The sequence below is a fragment of the Piliocolobus tephrosceles genome, chromosome 2 (genome assembly GCF_002776525.5).
Source record: "Piliocolobus tephrosceles isolate RC106 chromosome 2, ASM277652v3, whole genome shotgun sequence".
NCBI lineage: Eukaryota > Metazoa > Chordata > Mammalia > Primates > Cercopithecidae > Piliocolobus > Piliocolobus tephrosceles.
In genome coordinates this window covers 177,694,730-177,714,277 of record NC_045435.1, presented here as the reverse complement: position 1 = coordinate 177,714,277, position 19,548 = coordinate 177,694,730, and the positions used below count along the sequence as shown (strand labels likewise).

Here is a 19,548-nt window from a genome sequence, read left to right as displayed (position 1 = left end):
GTGAGCCTAGATGGCACTATTGCACTCCAGCCTAGGTGAGAGAAGGAGACCCTAGCTCAAAAAAAAGAAAAAAAAAAAAAAAAAGTGAAAGAAAAATTTAACCTCTGGTGAGTGTTAAAAGATATTGCTTTGGATGTAAGCATTTATGAATAAGTTTTATTGCCGCCCCCCACAACAGTCCTCTGCTACTTATTTGAGGCAGTGTTAGCAAAAATCTTAATTAGCAACAGAATAAATGACAGTTTTGCTTCTAAGAAGAAAATTACAAATACATAGTTATCTGAAGTTTAATAACTACACTGTTTTCACAAAATGTGTTGGTATTGTGTATGCCATGGCTTTGATTCTCATCACCTTGTAACATATTTGAAGGGATATAAGCTGCCAGATATTCCAGCATTGCTAAATGAGTCCTGGAAATATCAAAGCCAGGTATCAAAAGCCAGCTATATATTGTTTGCCTGTGAAATTCTTTAGCAGCGGCAAACATATCCCATCTGTCATGCCTGTCTCAAGTCAGTAGCAGAACCTCAGTACTCTCCACATTGCATTTAATCTTTATCCTTGTATCATTATGACACTCCCTTTTGAGAGGTATTTTCACTTTACATCATAATAATAAAAGGGCACTACTAATTGTATATGGTGAGTCTAGCTGATTAAGGTATGTGTTAATTAGTTTGAGGTCACAGGCTTATCCTTGTAGAAACCAGTTAACTCTTACAGGCAGGAAGCCACGGTTCTGAAGTCTTACCGATCTGGTTAAAACTGTGCAGAGTAGGGTTCAGGAAACTTTGTATTTAATCAACCTATGCCAAAGTCTGAGTTCTATGTTTTATTTCTATCACCTTCCCACTTAAACCTGCTGTACGTCTTGTAATTTGTCTCATTAATAGCACCGTTATCCAACCACCCAGACCAGAAACATGGGACACATCCTACTCTCTTTTCACTCTCTTCTGCCCCACATGTAATTATCCTTCATGCAGTTAAATTCTAACTCTTAAATACTTCAAATCATTCCTACATTGCCTCCTTAGTCCTCTTTCATCATATGTCTCATGTGCAGTTCTAATAACTATAGATGACTGTTCATAGAATAATATTGATAAATATTCTAATATTTAGCAGATGAATGGTTTTCTCTATCCACTGCCAAAAATAAATAAGTAAATCATTCTTCTATACCACTACAATTGGAGTGACCTTTGTAAAGGCAAGTCTGGACTTTGTTGAAAATTCACTGATGTTTCCTACTGCCCATAGAATCAAGACCTAACTTCTTAACACAGCAAACCAAGCTCTTCATTATCTGGCCCAAGCCAACTTATCCAGTCCAGTTTTATCCCTTATTTCTCATAGATACATATACTCTAACCTCCCACATGAACTGGGTGTGCCTCTTGCACACTATTCTTGTGTGCCTTGTTTGGTTAGCTTCTACACATGGAGTCACTCTGCATGTGGTGTCCTGCCTCCCATTGTTTGCCTGGTAGCTGAACCTTGCTCACATTTTATCCACTCTGGGACAACTCCCTTGACCACCTTTCCCAGCAGAGGTAGGCCATCTGCTTCTGACCACCTTTGTGCCACATTTCCCACTATGCCACAGGGTTTCCTTTCCCCACTCGATTGGTGCTCTGTGTCATTTTGCCTTTTTCACTTTTTTGTGACCAAAGCAGAGCCCAGTACCAAATTAATGTGTCTACTTTAAATTACTTTGCTTTTTTTGGGTCTCATTTTCTTCTTGGTTACAAACACTTTATAAATAGAGAAAGTGCCTAAAATGATTACACTCTTTACTGAGCTCCCAAATGCATAAACCCAAGAGCTATTTATCTGAGAAAGAAGTTGTGTTCTTACTATTTTCTATTTCATTTAGCATCTTTTTCTTTTTTAGTTTTGGTTTGCATTCCAACTCTGTTTATTATTCATGTCATAGGTCCTTTTTACTTTCTCTTCAGGATCTTAAATACTAAGATATTAGTATACTTATTAAAGAAATGTGTGTGGCATACTTTCTGACTTAGTGTGGGTGTTGGTGCTCTGTGCATTGGTAATGTATGTCGGAAAATGTTGGCTTAATTGGTATGTGTAGATATTTGTTGAATAAGAGGAGAACCATTGTTACAAAGCATCTAAATTATGAGAATGGGCGTCCTTTTCAGCATTTTAAATTAGTGTTGTATATGGATTCTTATAGCGGGATGTGTGGTGGTGTGTTGGTGAGACATGCAAAAACAGAATTTTTAATATTTCAGCGGTTCAATTTCATTCTTTCCTCAATAGCAAAAATCAGCAATCTGTTCACAAGGTTTTGTTTTTTTCTGGTTCATGATAGGGCTGTATCTTAGATAAAAGAATACTGATGGATTTAGCCATGTGATACAAATAGCAAGATACAAATCCTCCTGTAGAGTGGCTATCACTCATACTCTTTTTTGGCCATCCCTCAGAGATGCCTTTAGGCCAGACGGAGTTTTCATCCACAAGGATTATTGCACCTTGCTTTTACAAAGACACCCTCAATCTCTAGCACTGGCTCTCTTGCTCAGTTTCCAACATCCTGTAATTACTGCTTTGATTCTAACTTATCTGCTCAATACTTTAAATTCCTAACCTTATATCTTAAGGCTCTGACACCCTGGACTTAAGCATCCTCAGTTCGTTGCCTGAAGTCTCTCACATCACTTGTTTTACCCCCTTATAGGAATTTACAGGTTCCCATTTTCTCATCTCTCAGATACCCCTGTTTAGAAGGTCTCCTTTTCCAGCTACTTGTACCAATCCTGTCTCCACTTTTCTTTCAAGAAGCAAAGTGCTTGGAGACCTCTTTTTCCTTGTTCTTACACACAGCTCTTTACTTACCAGTGATATTTCCTGTATTTAAACTGCTCCTAAGATTCTTTTTCTTGCAGAAAGTTATCTTGGATTGATAAAGTAAAACCTCTTAATTTTCCTGATGTTTATCCATTACTGGATGCCAATAACCACCTCCTCTTCCATATTGCTGCATGTTTTTTCTTTGTCTCTTATTTCCTGAATGTACTTGCCACTGATGAATTTAGACAGGCAGATGTACTGCTTCTTTGGCTACATTTTGTTAGTTATTCCTCTCTTAACACTCCTGGAAGACAGGGACTATATCTGTTTAATTCTTTGTGTATTGCCCAGTAGAGCCCACCATCACGATTACCACATATAGATGACTCGTAACTGCTTTCTGATAATAGGAAACAATAGTTTGGTAAGGAAGAATGTGGTGGCTGTTGAACATTTAGTATCCATATTGCACATATTTATGCTGATGCAGATTATGGAGGAAAAAACCTCTTGGCTTTAGATTTTTAAAGCATTCCCTGTTTAAGGGAGAGCAGGTGGTAAAATTAATCTCACAATAAGATAATTTAATGTTTTTCAAATTTGTGATTTTTGTCTCTGTCAAGTTTAGAAAAAGCATATTGAAAATCAAATAGAGCTATAACAGTACTTTGATACATCAATCCAAAGAACAGTTGATTGTAGTAAATTAGGATTTGTCGTAGAAACTTCATAATGCCCAAAGGACTGACATGCATGAGAATGTAGCAAAAGCTGCAGTTGTAGATGTCTTTCTCATGCAAATCATTATCTATGAAGTCTCAGTAATACAGGCTTAAACAGAAATTGCTGGAGTGATGTCCAGAATAAAATCTGACACTAAACAGCAAAAAGCATTGGCTGTTTATATTATAATGCATGTTAACATAATGACTGCTGTTCTAAGAACTCCTTCAAGGAAATACTGAGGATTTGTGACTCATAATTGGGAACAGTTGCTGGGCGATAAGCTTAAAGCAGGAAAAATATGTTTAGAAACTTGAAACAGTCTTAACAGGGAGAAAGTTTTTTATCTCACTTCCCAATCATAACATCAGATTCTCCTGAAGTTAATGAAAATTGCTTAAGGCAACTTGATAGGACATTTAATTTAGGCATAGGAGTTCCAGTTTTCAGGACTTTTTTTTGTTGTGTTTTGTCTGTTTGTTTCACTTTTTAGGATTTCCCAGAAACATTTTTCTGTTTGAATTAAATATTCCTATTTACCATAAATCATTTTAAAACAGTGGCCAAATATTATTTTAAACTACATTATATTGTCTTATTTCATGCTTAATTAAAACTATATGTTGTTTTTGAGACCACATCCAACTAGTTAGTACTCTTACTAAGCAAGAAGTTTGGGGTTTATTGGCAAGAGCTTTAGGAATTTTAAAGGAGTATACTGCTTTTTATAAGTGCCATACTTTTTGGCATCATTGGTTATATGATTGAGTGTTTTTTTCAGTGTAGAACCTGATTCATAAATTGTGAACATTCGGATGGAGAATGGCAAGTATTTGCATAATCAGTTTTTCAAATATTTGACTGCAGAATCTTTTGTGCACAGAATACCTGTTAATAGTTTTTGAAACAAGTATTCCAAGAGCAAATTTTGGAAAATGTGCTAGCTAACAAAACCCGTAGATCAAATTTTTTTTTAGACAGAGTTTCACTCTTTTTGCCCAGGCTGGAAGTGCAATGGCGCAACTGTAGATCAAATTTAATATCCTTTTCAAAATCCTAATTTACAGCAAGGAAATAAGTTAGTTATTGGGAAAATCTGTCTCAGCAACTAGACTTCACATGTACCAGTCTTTCTGAATGCCACTAGATCTAGAGTATTTCTTGTGTTGTAGACATCCATTTAGAAATCTGTGGTAGACTATGCTACAATATCTATGCTGTTATCATATATTTAATTTTTTATATTTTCTTATAGTAACTTTCAAACATACACAAAAAAGAGAAAAGAAAGAAGAGTACAATGACCATTATGCCAGTTATTTGAAATAATGGTTCAAATGTTTCCAACTCTAATGAAGTTCCATAAAAGAGGAAACACAAATGTTTTTATTGGTCTACCTTTTATAAATTATTAAATGAGTCTGATTCATATAGTGGGACTTCCCCTCCAGCAGTGTGGAGACATTTGTAAAGTAATGATTCAGCAGCAGTAGACCAGATAATAAGATGACCAAAATATTCTCAAAGCTAAACCTCATAATAATCCAAACTATTTTTTTCTTCATGTTTTGCCAACATTTTTCAGCCCACAGGATAAAAGATAATATTGATGTTGGGTGGATTAGTACTGGCTTTATCTGGATTCATTTTATTTTTCCCTTCTTTTGTTGTCTTTGATCAGGCAATACTGTGTATTCCTATGTTGGCTCAAGTAAACGGATGGCCTCTGAAAAAAAGGTCAAGCTTCAAGAGAAATTTTCTTTTGTCTATATTTAGTTTCTACATAGCTTCATAGTAAAACTGACTCCCTGTATGGCTGAGGCCAGCCCACCGTAGAGTGGAGGGTGGGCTTATTTTGATTGGGTTAGGCCAGTGGTGCTGTGGGGTTAAATCAATCTTACTATAATTCCATGGCCTAGAAATTTTGGTCTTGATTAGAAAGGGCATGTAGGAAATGGATGTTGTGGAAACAACCAGCAATAAATATGCTTTTACTCCAGGTAAAGCAAGTTTAGAAAATTCTACCAACAGGCTATGCTATATATTTTTAATGTCCAATGAGATTTTTGGGTATTTTTGTTTTACAAATGTATTAACAGGTTTTTGGGGTTTTTTTGTTTGTTTGTTTGTTTTTTAGAGGACAAGAATTTTGGGCAGATTTGAATGCCATGAACGTGTATGAAACAACTGAATTTGACCAACTACGAAGGCTGTCCACACCACCCTCTAGCAATGTCAATTCTATTTACCACACAGTCTGGAAATTCTTCTGTAGGGACCACTTTGGATGGAGAGAGTATCCTGAGGTATTTACAGGTTCTCTGTTAACAAGTACATTTTTCAAATTTATTTATTTTTTCTTCCTCTATTATTTTATTCTTTCTGTACAACAGTAACTAGGCAGAACTATGCATATAATCAAACAGCTTATGAATATAAAATTGAGTCTCATTGATACAAGAAAACTTTTCTCTTTTTCTTAAAATTTATTTCTTTCCATTAATTTGAAATCCAAAGATAGTATACCACTATTATCAGATAAATAAAATGCTTTCCACAGAATCTTACATTATAGAGATGAAATACTTTGACCTGTTGCCACCTATGGAGTAATTTTCACGAAATGAGAATTGGTATAACTTTTGATTATATCTGGCTCCTGGGCTTATGGAGATTGGATCAAGTGTTACACATAGGATTTTAGAAGCCCAATGGAAACAATCGCTCATGTCTCTGGAAGAAGTACTTGGAAATGTTCATTGAGCTGTGGTCAGAGAAATCAGTTATTTACAATTTTCTCCTATGTACACTTGCATCCTTAGTCTGAGACAGTGATAATAGCCCTTCAGTCTCAAAGCAAGGTTTTAAAATGATGGTTTACTTTGCTTCTGAATGGCAATTGTGAGTCGTTTAAACATCCTCAGATGGACTTTAGAGATTAATTTCACATTCCAAAAATCTGACTTTTTCAATTTAAGTTCATTTCCAGCATTACAACAGGGGAGAACAACTTACCTACCTTACTTTTATTTTTAAAGACAATAGCAAAAGAAGAAAACCTAGTATGTTAATTATTATAAAACACAATATTAAACTAAGTAAGCTTAAGTAATCACTAGTATCTGCCTTCCAGAGAGAATACAAGGCGGTTTAAAATGTACTCTCAGAATACGGCCGGGTGTGGTGGCTCACACCTGTAATCCCAGCACTTTGGGAGGCCGAGGCAGGTGGATCACGAGGTCAGGAAATCAAGACCATCCTGGCTAACACGGTGAAACCCCGTCTCCACTAAAAATACAGAAAATTAGCTGGGCGTGGTGGCTGGTGGCTGTAGTCCCAGCTACTTGGGAGGCTGAGGCAGGAGAATGGCATGAACCTGGGAGGCAGGGATCGCAGTGAGCTGAGATCCGGCCACTGCACTCCAGCCTGGGCAACAGAGCGAGACTCCATCTCAAAAAAAAAAAGTACTCTCAGAATACTTGGTAATCACTAGTTATCTACCTTCCAAATAGAATACAAGGCTGTTTAAAATGTACTCTCAGAATACTCAGACTGTTCCTGTGTTTTTCCTCTGAGAAGTTTTTTGTGTTTAGAACTTGAACTTTATATACCACCACCTTTTCAAATTTTATTTATTTATTTATTTATTTATTTTTAGAGATAGGCTCTTGCTCTGTTGCCCAGTGGGAGTACAGTGGCACAATCATAGCTCACTATAACCTCGAACTCCTGAGCTCAAACAGTGCTCCTGCCTCAGCCTCCCAAATAGCTGGGACTACAGGTGCATGCCACCATACTCAACTAATTTTTATTTTTTTATTTTTTTGTGGAGACAGGATCTTGCCATGTTGCCCAGTCTGGTCTTGAACTCCTGACCTCAAACAGTCCTCCTTCCTCTGCCTCCCAAAGTGTTGGGATTGGCTCACAGGCCTCCCACAGGCTTGTGCCACTGGGACTGGCCAACATCACTATCTTTAGTTCCTGTTTTGAAAACTCCCTTAAGAAATATGAACGAAAACTCTCTATAATATTATTAAGGCTCAAAATAGAATAAAATAGTTCCCTGGGCCCTACATACTTGGAAGGAAAAAAGAAATCTTAGCATATAAAGGGAGTTAATTAGACTCACTGTACTTTATTGAAATTCCTGTGAGGTTAACTTTTGTCTTTGGTTAAATTTTCATTTTTAACCATGATTATTTATTAACTTTCCTTTTTGTTGTTGTTATCTTCTGTTTTCTCCTCCATAGTCTGTCATTCGATTGATTGAAGAAGCAAACTCTCGGGGTCTGAAAGAGGTTCGATTTATGATGTGGAATAACCACTACATCCTCCACAATTCATTCTTCAGGAGAGAAATAAAAAGGAGACCCCTCTTCCGCTCCTGTTTTATACTGCTTCCATATTTACAGTAAGTGTTGAGTATAAAGTCTCAATCTTTACTTTCATTTTATGTAAATGCACTCCTGAATACTAGAGAGAAAAAGTATCTTAAATTAAGAGTCTACCTTGGTTAGTACCCCTAGAATGTGAAATTTCAAATTATTCTTTGGATTTTAATTCCTCAATAAATGGAGTGCAAATAAGCTACAATAAACCCAGTTACACTAAAAGAATGAGTATCTTACTGGAGTTTTTAGAGTTAACGTTTTTCCACGACTAAATATCATTGTGTCTGGAATGAGGCACAGAACTTGCATTCACCTCCTTCACGGAAGATTTTTTCCTTCCATGAAACTACTTTCAAGATGAGACCCTTCTGGGTTACAGGACAACTTAGCCAAACTTCCAGGTTAAGTGAGGAGAACCCTACAAGGTGATTTCTTGATTTCCTTTTACTTGAGTGAATTTGAATGGGAAAAATTCATCTTTTCAAATAATGTATACTCTCATTTGCTAGGTAAGTCACCTCTTCTTGTGATACTCACTAAAATTACTTGTCATACTGAGAATACAGCTTTCTTAATATAAGGTTAGGACTGAACCTACCCTTCTGAATTGTAGGTGAGCTTTTCTTCCATTTTTCCAAGCGTCATTTCTTCCTTTCATCTTCAGACAACCCAGTGGCACATCTTTATAGATACCAAAAGGTGGGGCACATTACCATTTGCATGCCCACCTTTGAAAATTAGTATCTCTAGGGAAATCATTATCTACCCTAGTCAGATATACTATTTTTAGAGACTGATTTTGAAAATGATATAGGTTTACTTGGTTTTATGAACTTTAGAGGTCTAGCATAATGGTTGTTTTTTGTGCTGATCTTTGAGGTAAAGATACCATTTTTATATTCCTACTGTTTTTATTCTAGCTCAAACTGTTTTCCCTAAGTTGTTATGACAGAATCTTAGTGATTCTAATCCTGTGATTGCAAGGGAAACAGTAAAAACAAAATACAAATAAAAATCCTTGAAATGATCAGTATCCAAAAGAAATTTGTAGTAAGACTTATTTTAGAAATATATATTGAATTGGGTTAGGTATGTTCTTTCTTCTAAGTGCCAGTTTGAAAAATTTTACCTTGTAGGGTTTCTTAAAACATTAGAACTAGTAAAAATGCCATTTCTGTGATTTTACTAGCACAGCTGGAGATAGTGTCAGTGTCCAGTAGTTAAGAATATATTGTCCTCCTGGTGAGATAGTAGAACTCATTAGTGAGACCAGCAGCTTGGCATGCTGAGCCAATCAAGCAAGATACAACTTCTGTGTGAGGTTAAGAATGCAAGTTCTACATTGTTGGAAAGTTTTAGTGAATGGTGAAAATGCATCTATTTTGATCTCAAGATAAGTAATTATGGAATGTGCCCTCCTTTTTTATTTATTTTTTTTTGAAACTTAGGCTTGTTTTGTAAAAGTATGAACTATAAAGATAAGCAGCAATACAATTAATGCCACAAATATATCTTCATTATACAGGCATATCTTGTTTTATGGTGCTTCGCTTTATTGTACTTCACAGATCATTGCGTTTTTTACAAATCGAAGGTCTGTGGCAGCCCTAGGTCAAGCAAGTACGTTAGTGCTATATTTTCAACAGCATGTGCTCATTTTGTGCCTCTGAATCACATTTCGGATATTCTTGGGCTATTTCAACTTTTCATTACTATTGTATCTGTTATGGTGATCTGACCAGTGACCTTTACATTACAGTTGTTTTGGGGTGCCTAGAACAGCACCCACATAAGACAGCAAAGTGTTCAAGTGATAGGAAGAGTTATATATCTCTAACTTTAAGTCAAAAGCCAGAAATGATTAAGCTTAGTGGGGAAGGCATGTCGAAAGCTGAGATAAACCAAAAGCTAGGCCTCTTATGCCTTAACATTAGCCAAGTTGTGAATACAAAAGAAAAGTTCTTGAAGGAAATGAAAAGTGCTACTCTAGTAAGCACACAAATTACAAGAAAGTAAAACAGCCTTCTTGCTAATATAGAGAAAGTTTTAGTGGCCTGGACAAAAGATCAAACCAGCCACAACATTCCCTTAAGCCAAAGCCTAATCCAGAGTAAGGCCTTAACTTTTTTCAGTTCTTTCAAGGCCGAGAGAGGTGAGGAAGCTGCAGAAGAAAAGTTTAAACCTAGCAGAGGTTGGTTCATGAGGTTTAAGAGCCCATCTCTGTAATATAAAGGTACAAGGTGAAGCAGGGAGTGTTGATGTAGAAGCTGTAGGAAGTTATCCAGAAATCTGGCTGATATCATTGATGACGGTGGCTAAACTAAACAAGAGATTTTCAATGTAGACAAAAACTTATATTAGAAGAAGATGCCATCTAGGACTTCATAGTTAGAGAGATCTCTATGCTTGGCTTTAAAGGACAGGCCTGACTCTCTTGTCAAGGGCTAATGCAGCTGGTGACTTTAAGTTGAAGCCTAGGGCCCTTAAGAATTATGCTAAATCTACTCTGCCTGTGTTCTATAAATGGAAAAACAAAGCCTGGATGACAGCACATCTGTTTATAGCATGGTTTACTGAATATTTTAAGCCCACTATTGAGACCTGCTCGAGAAAAAAAGATTTCTTTCCAACTATTACTGCTCATTGACAAAGTACCTGGTTACCCAAGAGCTCTAATGGAGATGTATGGGAGATTAGTGTTTTCATGCCTGCTATACAACATCCATTCTGCAGCCCACTTATCAAGGAGTCATTCTGACTTTCAAGACCTCCTATTTTAACAGTATATTTTGTAAGGCTATAGCTGCCATACGTAGTGATTCCTTTAATGGATCTGGGCAAAGTACATTGGAAAACTTTTGGGAAGGATTTACCATTTTAGATGCCATTAAGAACATTGTGATTCATGGGAGGGGGTCAACATACCAACATTAACAGAAATTTGGAAGAAGTTTATTTCAGCTCACCTGGATGATTTTGAAAGGTTCAAGACTTCAGTGGAGGAAGTCACTGCACATGTGGTGGCAATAACAAGAGAAGTAGAATTAGAAGTGTAGCCTGAATATGTGACTGAATTGCTACTATGTCGTGATAAAACTTAGATGCGTGAGGAGTTGCTTCTTTTGGATGAGCAAAGAAAGTGGTTTCTTGATATTGAATCTACTGGTAAAGATGCTGTAAAGATTTTTGAAATAATAAAGGGTTTAGAATATTACATCAACTTAGTTGATAAAGCAGCAACAAAGTGTGGGAGGATTTACTACAATTTTGAAAGAAGTTCTGTGGGTAAAATGCTTTCAAATGGTGGTACTGCATGCAACAGAGAAATCTTTCATGAAATGAAGGGTCAATTGATGTGGCAAATTTCATTGTCTTGTTTTAATAAATTTCCACTGCCACCTCAACCTTCAGCAACCACCACCCTGATTAGTCAGGCCATCATCAAGGCAAGACCCTCCCACCAGTAAAATTACTACGACTCACCAAAGACTCAGATGTTTGTTAAAATGAAGTATTTTAAAAGTAAGGTATAAATATTCTTTTTTTTAAAGAACTAATGCTATATGTACTGAATAGACTATGATATAGTGTAAACATAACTTTTATATGCACTGGGATACTAAAAAATTGTGTTACTTTATTGCAATATTTGCTTTATTGCAGTGGTCTGGAATAGAACCCTCAATATCTACTAGGTAGTAATATATTCATAATATGGGCTTACAGGAGAACAAAAATAGTTACTCTTTATCTTCTTTTTTCTTTTAAAAATTTTCTATTTTAATCTTTCTGTCTAAAACTGATAATCAGATATAAAGTAAGAGATCAGCAAATCAAAGAAATATTAGGTAGATAAACTTCAATGAGAAAAGAGCAGAGAAATAGCCAGTCTACCAGGGTGGGATAGGTAAATGCAGTGATCCTATCTACCCTAGAGTGTGGGGCTGAAGGACCTAATAGGGAGAAAGATGAGGGGAATTGGTTCCAAAAAGCATATTTTAGAAGTAGATTCCAGAGGCTATGATCTTAGCCAGGGAGAAAGTTTCTTTTTTAAGTGGTTTTTGTTTTGTTAAATCTTTAAAACTTTTTTAGAGACAGAATTTCCCCTGTCGCCCAGGGTGGAGTGCAGTGGTATGATCATCATAGCTCACTGTAACCTTGAACTCCTGGGTTCAAGTGATCCTGCTGCTTTAGCCTCCCAAGTGGCTGGGACTTACAGGTAGATGCTGCCATCCCCAGCTAATTTTTTCTTTGGTAGAGACAAGATCTCACTATGTTGCTGAGGCTGGTCTTGAACTCCTGTCCTCAAGCAGTCCTTCTGCCTCAGCCTCCCAAGTAGCTGGGATTACAGGCATGATGTTTTGTTTTTAAGTGTTTTTAAATGCAAAGGGTCAAAAAAAAAAAAAAAAACCCAACAAAAAAACATAGGTGTTAAAGAGGCCACAATTCTCAGGGAATCAGTGTCTAAGAGTGGAAGGAGTGGGGTAGGAGGTTGACTTAATGAATTTTCTACAAATTCAGCTGTTTTTAAAAGGTTTCTCTTGCTTTTTAATGGGGCTGATAAACAGGAGTTTATTCTTTAATAATCTTAGAATACTTGAATTGAGACTGCGTAAGCAAACAAAGCTTAGGGGTTTGGGGGTTCAGTGCTTTCAGCTGAAAGAACATTTATCCCATGCAGTCACCTCATGGTCATGAGAATGCCTGGCACAGTTTCTTTAATACCCCCCGCAAAAGGATAAAATGAATTAATTTATATTTCATCGCTGAAATTGATTTGGTAAACATCTTTCAAAATGGTAAGGGGAAGGAGGGAGATAATAAAAGGTGACTTTGGATTCTGAAAGTTCATTCTTCAGAGATCCTTGTGTAGAAGCTCAATTCCCTTTGACTTTGCCTCTCTAGAGAAGGCTAGTGTCAGTCTGTGGAACATGCAGTATATCTTTGGAATACCCATGAGGTGAATACAAACTCATCATTCTCAGAAAATAAAGGCACATTTGTAACTGCTTGAAATATAGTTTTTAACCCATGGCAACTAGAGTGTTGAAGCCCATCAGACAGATGTGTATATGCATTTTTATGTTTTAGGCAAGTTAGGATGTTGGCTTGTTACAAGTAAGCATTTATGGGTTGGAATGGATGTTAAGCATATACATAGTCCAATTTAATATGTTAGAATGGATAGGATTTATTTATCTCCGCTCATCTTCAAGCATATGTTAGTAATAACAGACCTCCATCCCTCCCCCCCCAAAAAAAGGAAAAGCTGTATTTGAAGCTTTCATTTTGTGGAACAGGTCCATAGTAGTGATATCAGAAAGAAAAGGGGCAGAATCTCTTCTGTTGTCACGGCTAGGTTTGCTGTACAGGCTGACAGTCTGAAACCTCTAGGGAAGAGTGTTTGCAGAGAATCTTACCTTTCTCCTTCAAACCAGAAGACTGTGTTGGTAACTTCAACCCCTGATGATAATAGAAAACCTGGTGGGCTGGGGACTTACCCTTTTGTTTGCAAAGCTGGATAGAGGGAAGAGCTATTAAATAAAAATAAGGGGCTTATATTCTTTGCTTCCCTGCCATTTCTCCAGAATAGTGATGGCTCTTTAAGGTGTTACAGATATTTGAGAATCTGATTAAAGCAGTGAGGCCTCTCTTCAGGAAAGTGTACCAGTGAAAAATGGACTATTGTACCAGAAAAATGTATCAGTACTGAGGATCCAAAGGAATCTGTGTGGGCTCTGAGAAAATGCTACAGAGGACAAGAACTGTTGTGCCTTTCATTGTGAAGGTTGGATAAACCAGCAGCACTTTAAATCTGTCCCTGTACTTAAAAGCACCTTGGAGATTCAGTAAGCCCTGGATCCACCCATCCAGGACACTTGTCTCACCAAGAGACTTTGAGGCACATTAAATTGAAGGCATAGTCACTTGTAGAAGGTGAGGGTTAGAGATGGCAGTCATGCTTCCGTAACTTTTAGCTTCTTGAAAGTCATCTCTTAAAAGACTGTGTGTTGATGATGATAATGTGGTGGTGGTGGTGGTGGTGGTGTCAGGCAAAACTAGGTTGGAATCCTAGTATCCTGTTGATCACTTTCTAGCCTTGTTTTTAAAAAAGAAAAAAATATAAATTGTGAAACATATGGAACTGAAAAGAGTATGAAATTAGAAACTATCTAGATGGGCCTGGCCTAGATTCAGATTCTGTCTTTGCTCTTTGCCAGCTATACTTGGGCAAATTATTTAATCTCTCTAAACCTCAGTTTCTTCATTTGAAAAGCGGGGATAACCAAGTCATCTTATAGAGTTATTGTGACAATTAGTGACATTGTATGTAAAAATGACTGGCACCTAGTATTAATTGGCTATGATTATGATGAGAGAGATGGTCGGCTATGCTCTTTGGAGATGAGACACACAAAGCTGTAGTCTCTGTGTCACAAAGCTCTTACGAAAATTTCAGTTTCCTAATCCATTTTGGCACACATTATTACTTCCTTGTGACCAGTATGTGCCAATGAGTGTTATAGCACCTGGCCCTGAACTAGGTCTCAGGGTCAGGATTTCCATGCTCTTTACTTCTTCTCTTTTTCTCCATTTCAAAAATGGCCAAGAAATATGATTTAAATTTAAGCAAATCTAGGCAGGAATAAGTAACTTACCAAAGCTGCTGCTTATCTAAAATCATTGTTCAAAATAAAGACATGAATTTAAAGGCTCACGGATATGCATTCTGGTGTCTAGAGTTTATAGTGATTAGCTCCATCTTAAGCACACTCAAAGCTGTAAAAGTTGGATAGTATTGGTGGTTTTGTTTCTGTATGTGATCTTGGAAAATGAAGCAAATGTCAAATATTTATCAGCATTCAGGTCCTGTTCCATAATTTTTGTTTGTTTTTATACAGAAATTAAAGTAGCTTTTTTTTTCTGCCTATAAGCTCCCTCCTTGCTTCATGCCTTACTTTGTCTCCCACCCACACATCCTTTGGTAATGAAATCTTTTCTGCTTAGTATCAGCACATTTGGAAGAAAACATATAACAAAGTTTCTTTAGCTATAGGTAATAAAGAGGAGTCTAAGATTCAAAAGTAAAGGTATTTGTGAATTGACTCTTGCTTGTTTGCCTTGTAGCTATACATTCCAGAGTTTTCTCCACAGGAAGGAGGCCCAGAGTAGACTAATAATAGGTTATTCATGTACAGGCAATGTTTGCTCTAAGACTTTTTTTTTTTATTAAATAGATAGTATTTTTTATTTTTTAAATAAGCACTTAAGCTATATAGATTATAATATTAAGTAGACACTGATATAGAACACTATAATGTGAGGCGTACTTAATTCTTAAATGTTTTACATTGATGTTTCTTCCTCTCCATTTTAGGACACTTGGTGGGGTTCCCACACAAGCTCCTCCACCTCTTGAAGCAACTTCCTCATCACAAATCATCTGCCCAGATGGGGTCACTTCAGCAAACTTTTACCCTGAAACTTGGGTTTATATGCATCCATCTCAGGACTTCATCCAAGTGCCTGTTTCTGCAGAGGATAAAAGTTATCGGATCATTTACAATCTTTTTCATAAGACTGTGCCTGAATTTAAATACAGAATTTTGCAGATATTGAGAGTCCAAAACCAGTTTCTTTGGGAGAAATACAAAAGGTGAGTCAGATATGTGAAAAGTTCAAGAGAGCTTTATTGTAGCTAATGTCAAATAAGGAACATAACAGTAAACATTTGAGCAGAATTTATGTTCATATTTTCTGTGTATTAACTGACATATAATCCTCATAACAGCCATAAGTAGGATTATTACAGTTTACATTTTACAGAGAAGAAGAAACTGAGTCACAGAAAGCTTACTTGCTGCAGGTCATGCAGCTATTATGATACAGTGCTGGAATTTGAACCCAGGCAGTCTGGCACCAGAGGCCTTGCTCTTAATCTCTTTACTGTGGTGCCTCTCAAGTCAACAAACTAATGTAGTACAAAGGGAAGGAATACATTTAGATTTCAGGAATCTCAGAATCTAAGAGACCCTCAGATTGGAGGAATTAGGCAAGGAGGACATCCGGAGGAAGGAAAACACATGAGAACTCTTAATAGATTTAAGATGAAAGAGAAAGCAAGTGAATGATTGGTGGAGAAAGAAGGAAAAGGGCTTTTCCACAGTGGAAAGATAAGTTTCCACTTTTAATGGGATCTTTGATGGCATTTTGCCCTTGATAACTAGTTTAATATTTCCTTCTCATTAAAACCATAAAGAGAAGTTTATGACTACATCATGCTTGTTAAATTGACCTGTATTTCATCCTTCTGACTTCCCTGTCTGTTCTTTCCATTAGGAAAAAGGAATATATGAACAGGAAAATGTTTGGCCGTGACAGGATAATAAATGAGAGACATTTATTTCATGGAACATCCCAGGATGTGGTAGATGGAATCTGCAAACACAACTTTGACCCTCGAGTCTGTGGAAAGCATGCTACAATGTTTGGACAAGGCAGTTATTTTGCAAAGAAGGCAAGCTACTCTCATAACTTTTCTAAGAAGTCCTCCAAAGGAGTCCATTTCATGTTTCTGGCCAAAGTGCTGACGGGCAGATACACAATGGGCAGTCATGGCATGAGAAGGCCCCCTCCAGTCAATCCTGGCAGTGTCACCAGTGACCTTTATGACTCTTGTGTGGATAATTTCTTTGAGCCTCAGATTTTTGTCATTTTTAATGATGACCAGAGTTACCCTTATTTTGTTATCCAATATGAAGAAGTCAGTAACACTGTTTCCATTTGAAAAATCTTGGTACTGCTAAATTATTTGATATGAACTCAATCCAGCATTTGTAGCAGGTTTTGAATGGGTGGGACTGGGTGGGGAACAGCATTGGACATTAATAGGGCACTTTTCAGACCCATTTTTTAAAGTGCTAGAAAATGGTTTTTTGTTTTAAAAAAAATACAAGTTTTAAAATGACCACTTACTCTTTAATTATATACTAATTATTAGTGTATTCAGTGTGGAAAAGACTACAGATTACACACTCTTTTCATTCACACTTGTACATATAGACAGCAATGTTATTAGGAGCATTAAATTGAAAAACTGAACAGCCTAATTTAAATGTGGCTTGGGCCTGATAGAAGTTTGACCAAATGGAATGGAGGCTGTGAGCCATGTGAGGATTCTATTTATTTATTTACATTTGATAAAACTTACAGGAACTGGTACTACCATGCATATTCCCTGTCCAAAGCTTCACTGCTTTGGTATAAATTCATGAAATTCTGGTGGGTAGAAAGAAATTTTTATTTCTATCGGTAGTACTAAAATGTATCAGCCAACCAGAGAACATCAGTGACTTTAACTTCTGCAGAGTTTGCCCCAGAATTCAGAGTTCTGTTTAGAGGAAGTTAAAACAACAAAAAACCATTTGAAAAATGTTTGTCACCAGCAAAATTTTTCACTAACTAGTGATATGAAATGTGATTTTTGTGTTGTTAAACTTCAACTTTGGAAAAAGTCTCTTTCACTATCATCCATTCCAATTTGAAGGAGTTGGACAGCTAATTCGGTTAAAGGCAGTCTTCAGGATTAGAAGTATTACTTTCTTTTGGGGTTCCAGACCTCACTTGTGACTGAAAGTTTTAGAAAAAGGAAGTACATCTGCAGCCGAATTGCTAAGGTTATATTACTGTGTTTTGCACAAAGTATATTAGCAAAAGTATTTGCTGGAATTATTGGTAGATGGCAGTTCCACTCCTACACCTGCTGTGTCAGATACAACTGGGTTCCCTGGCTGACTCTACCTTACTTACACTACTTACTTAATAGAAACACAAACTTGGAAATTGTGCCGGTGGCCCAGCACAACGTTTGGTGAATATGCTGTTTCCTCAGTTCAGAGAGGTAGCAACTAGGTATAGTCCTTATAAAAAGCAAATACCTGGATTTACAAAAGTGAGAGTAGTCGTTCACAAAAGGATTCACCATGGAATTCTTTCAGTTGCCAAGCTCTCCTGGTATGTTTGTGGTTATATCATTTACACAAAACTTTTCAGGAACTTGTGTTGTTTAAGCAAGATGTATCTGTACTGATGTCTCAGTGAATCAGTCTGTTTATAAAGCACTTATCAGGGCTTCCACACAGTTATTTATTTTGCCCTAGTTAATCCTGTTGTTTGCTGCCATTGGCATGAAATGGCCAACTGTGGCTGTTACAGTTCTTTCATTCAATTATAACTTGTAAACCAGTGACTCCTAATCTTTTTCAAGTTAAGACACCTTACCATTGCTTATTTGGTTTTATGAGACTTGTTCCTTTTTTTCTCCCTAAGGAAAAAGAAAGCTTTATGACATATTTATTTTTTTAATAAAACTAAGCAAAAATAAAACTTATGGTAATTCTTTAAAAATTTGTTGTGTTTTGGTTCCATTTAAGATCACTGGATTAATACATAGTTGGTGATCTGTAAACATTGATTGGTTGGTTAAATGTATGATTGAGTGACTGAATGAACAGACCTAACCAGAACTTGCTGCTTAAACTTTTCTGCAGTGGGAATATGCAGAAAGTACATTATCTAGCAATCCACTATCATTCACAAGAGAAGAGTCAATATTTTATTTTGCAGGTAATAGTTGGAGAAAATGGACAAGTTTTTTGTTTGTTTGCTTGCTTTGAGACAGAGTCTCGCTCTGTCACCAGGCTGGAGTGCAGTGGTGCGATTTTGGCTCACTGCAACTCCACCTCCCAGGCTCAAGAGATTCTCCTGCCTCAGCCTCATGAGTAGCTGGGATTAAGGCAACCTGCCTCTATGCCTGGCTAATTTTTTTTTTTTTTTTTTTTTCAGTAGAGACAGAGTTTCATCATGTTGGCCCAACTCCTGACCCTCAGGTGATCTGCCCACCTTGGCCTCCCAAAGTGCTGGGATTACAGGTGTGAGCCACTGCACCCGGCTTCGAAAACTTTTTGAGCATCAACATGATACTGAAAGACAATGCTCATTGAAACATATCAGATTCTGGATTTTCAGATTAGGAATGTTCAACTGGGAAATACACAAATACTTAAAAACCTGAAATCCGAAACACTTCTAGTCCCAAGTGTTTCCCGTAAGGGAAACTCAACCTGTATCAGCAGACAGCTGCAGAGAAAAACATAAGCAGGTTGTTCCCTTCACTGGGTGTGAAGAAAATATAAAAAGGAATTGTATCGCCAGGCATGGTGGTTCATGCCTATAATCCCATCTTTTTTTTTTTTTTAATTATACTTTAAGTTCTAGGGTACGTGTACACAATATGCAGGTTTGTTACATATGTATACATGTTTTGGAGGCTGAGGCAGGCAGATTGCTTGAGCTCAGGAGCTTGAGACCAGCCTGGGCAGCATGGTGAAACCCTGTCTCTACAAAAATAGAGAAACTAGCCGGGTGCAGTGATGTGTGCCTGTGGTCCCAGCTACTCAGGAGGCTGAGGCTTGAGCCCAGGATGCAGAGGTGCAGTGAGCCAAGATTGACTAAATAGAAACCCAATACCATACTGTCAGTTTAAATGAGAGGTTTTTTCCTCCTTCATTTAAGGAAAATAAGATTACTGCAAATGTTTCTAGAAATCCTT

General features: G+C 37.0%; 1 protein-coding gene across 1 annotated transcript in view; it reads left to right on the top strand.

Annotated features, from left to right (window-relative positions):
• Positions 1 to 18,344, top strand: part of TIPARP (TCDD inducible poly(ADP-ribose) polymerase) — a 32,210-nt gene extending 13,866 nt beyond the window's left edge. The window contains exons 3-6 of the mRNA XM_023223355.2: positions 5,684 to 5,852; positions 7,797 to 7,957; positions 15,316 to 15,594; positions 16,278 to 18,344. Of these exons, the coding sequence (XP_023079123.1) occupies positions 5,684 to 5,852; positions 7,797 to 7,957; positions 15,316 to 15,594; positions 16,278 to 16,725 (1,057 nt within the window). The 3' untranslated portion in view covers positions 16,726 to 18,344. The remainder of the gene's footprint in view (positions 1 to 5,683; positions 5,853 to 7,796; positions 7,958 to 15,315; positions 15,595 to 16,277) is intronic.
• Positions 18,345 to 19,548: the final 1,204 nt, after the last annotated feature.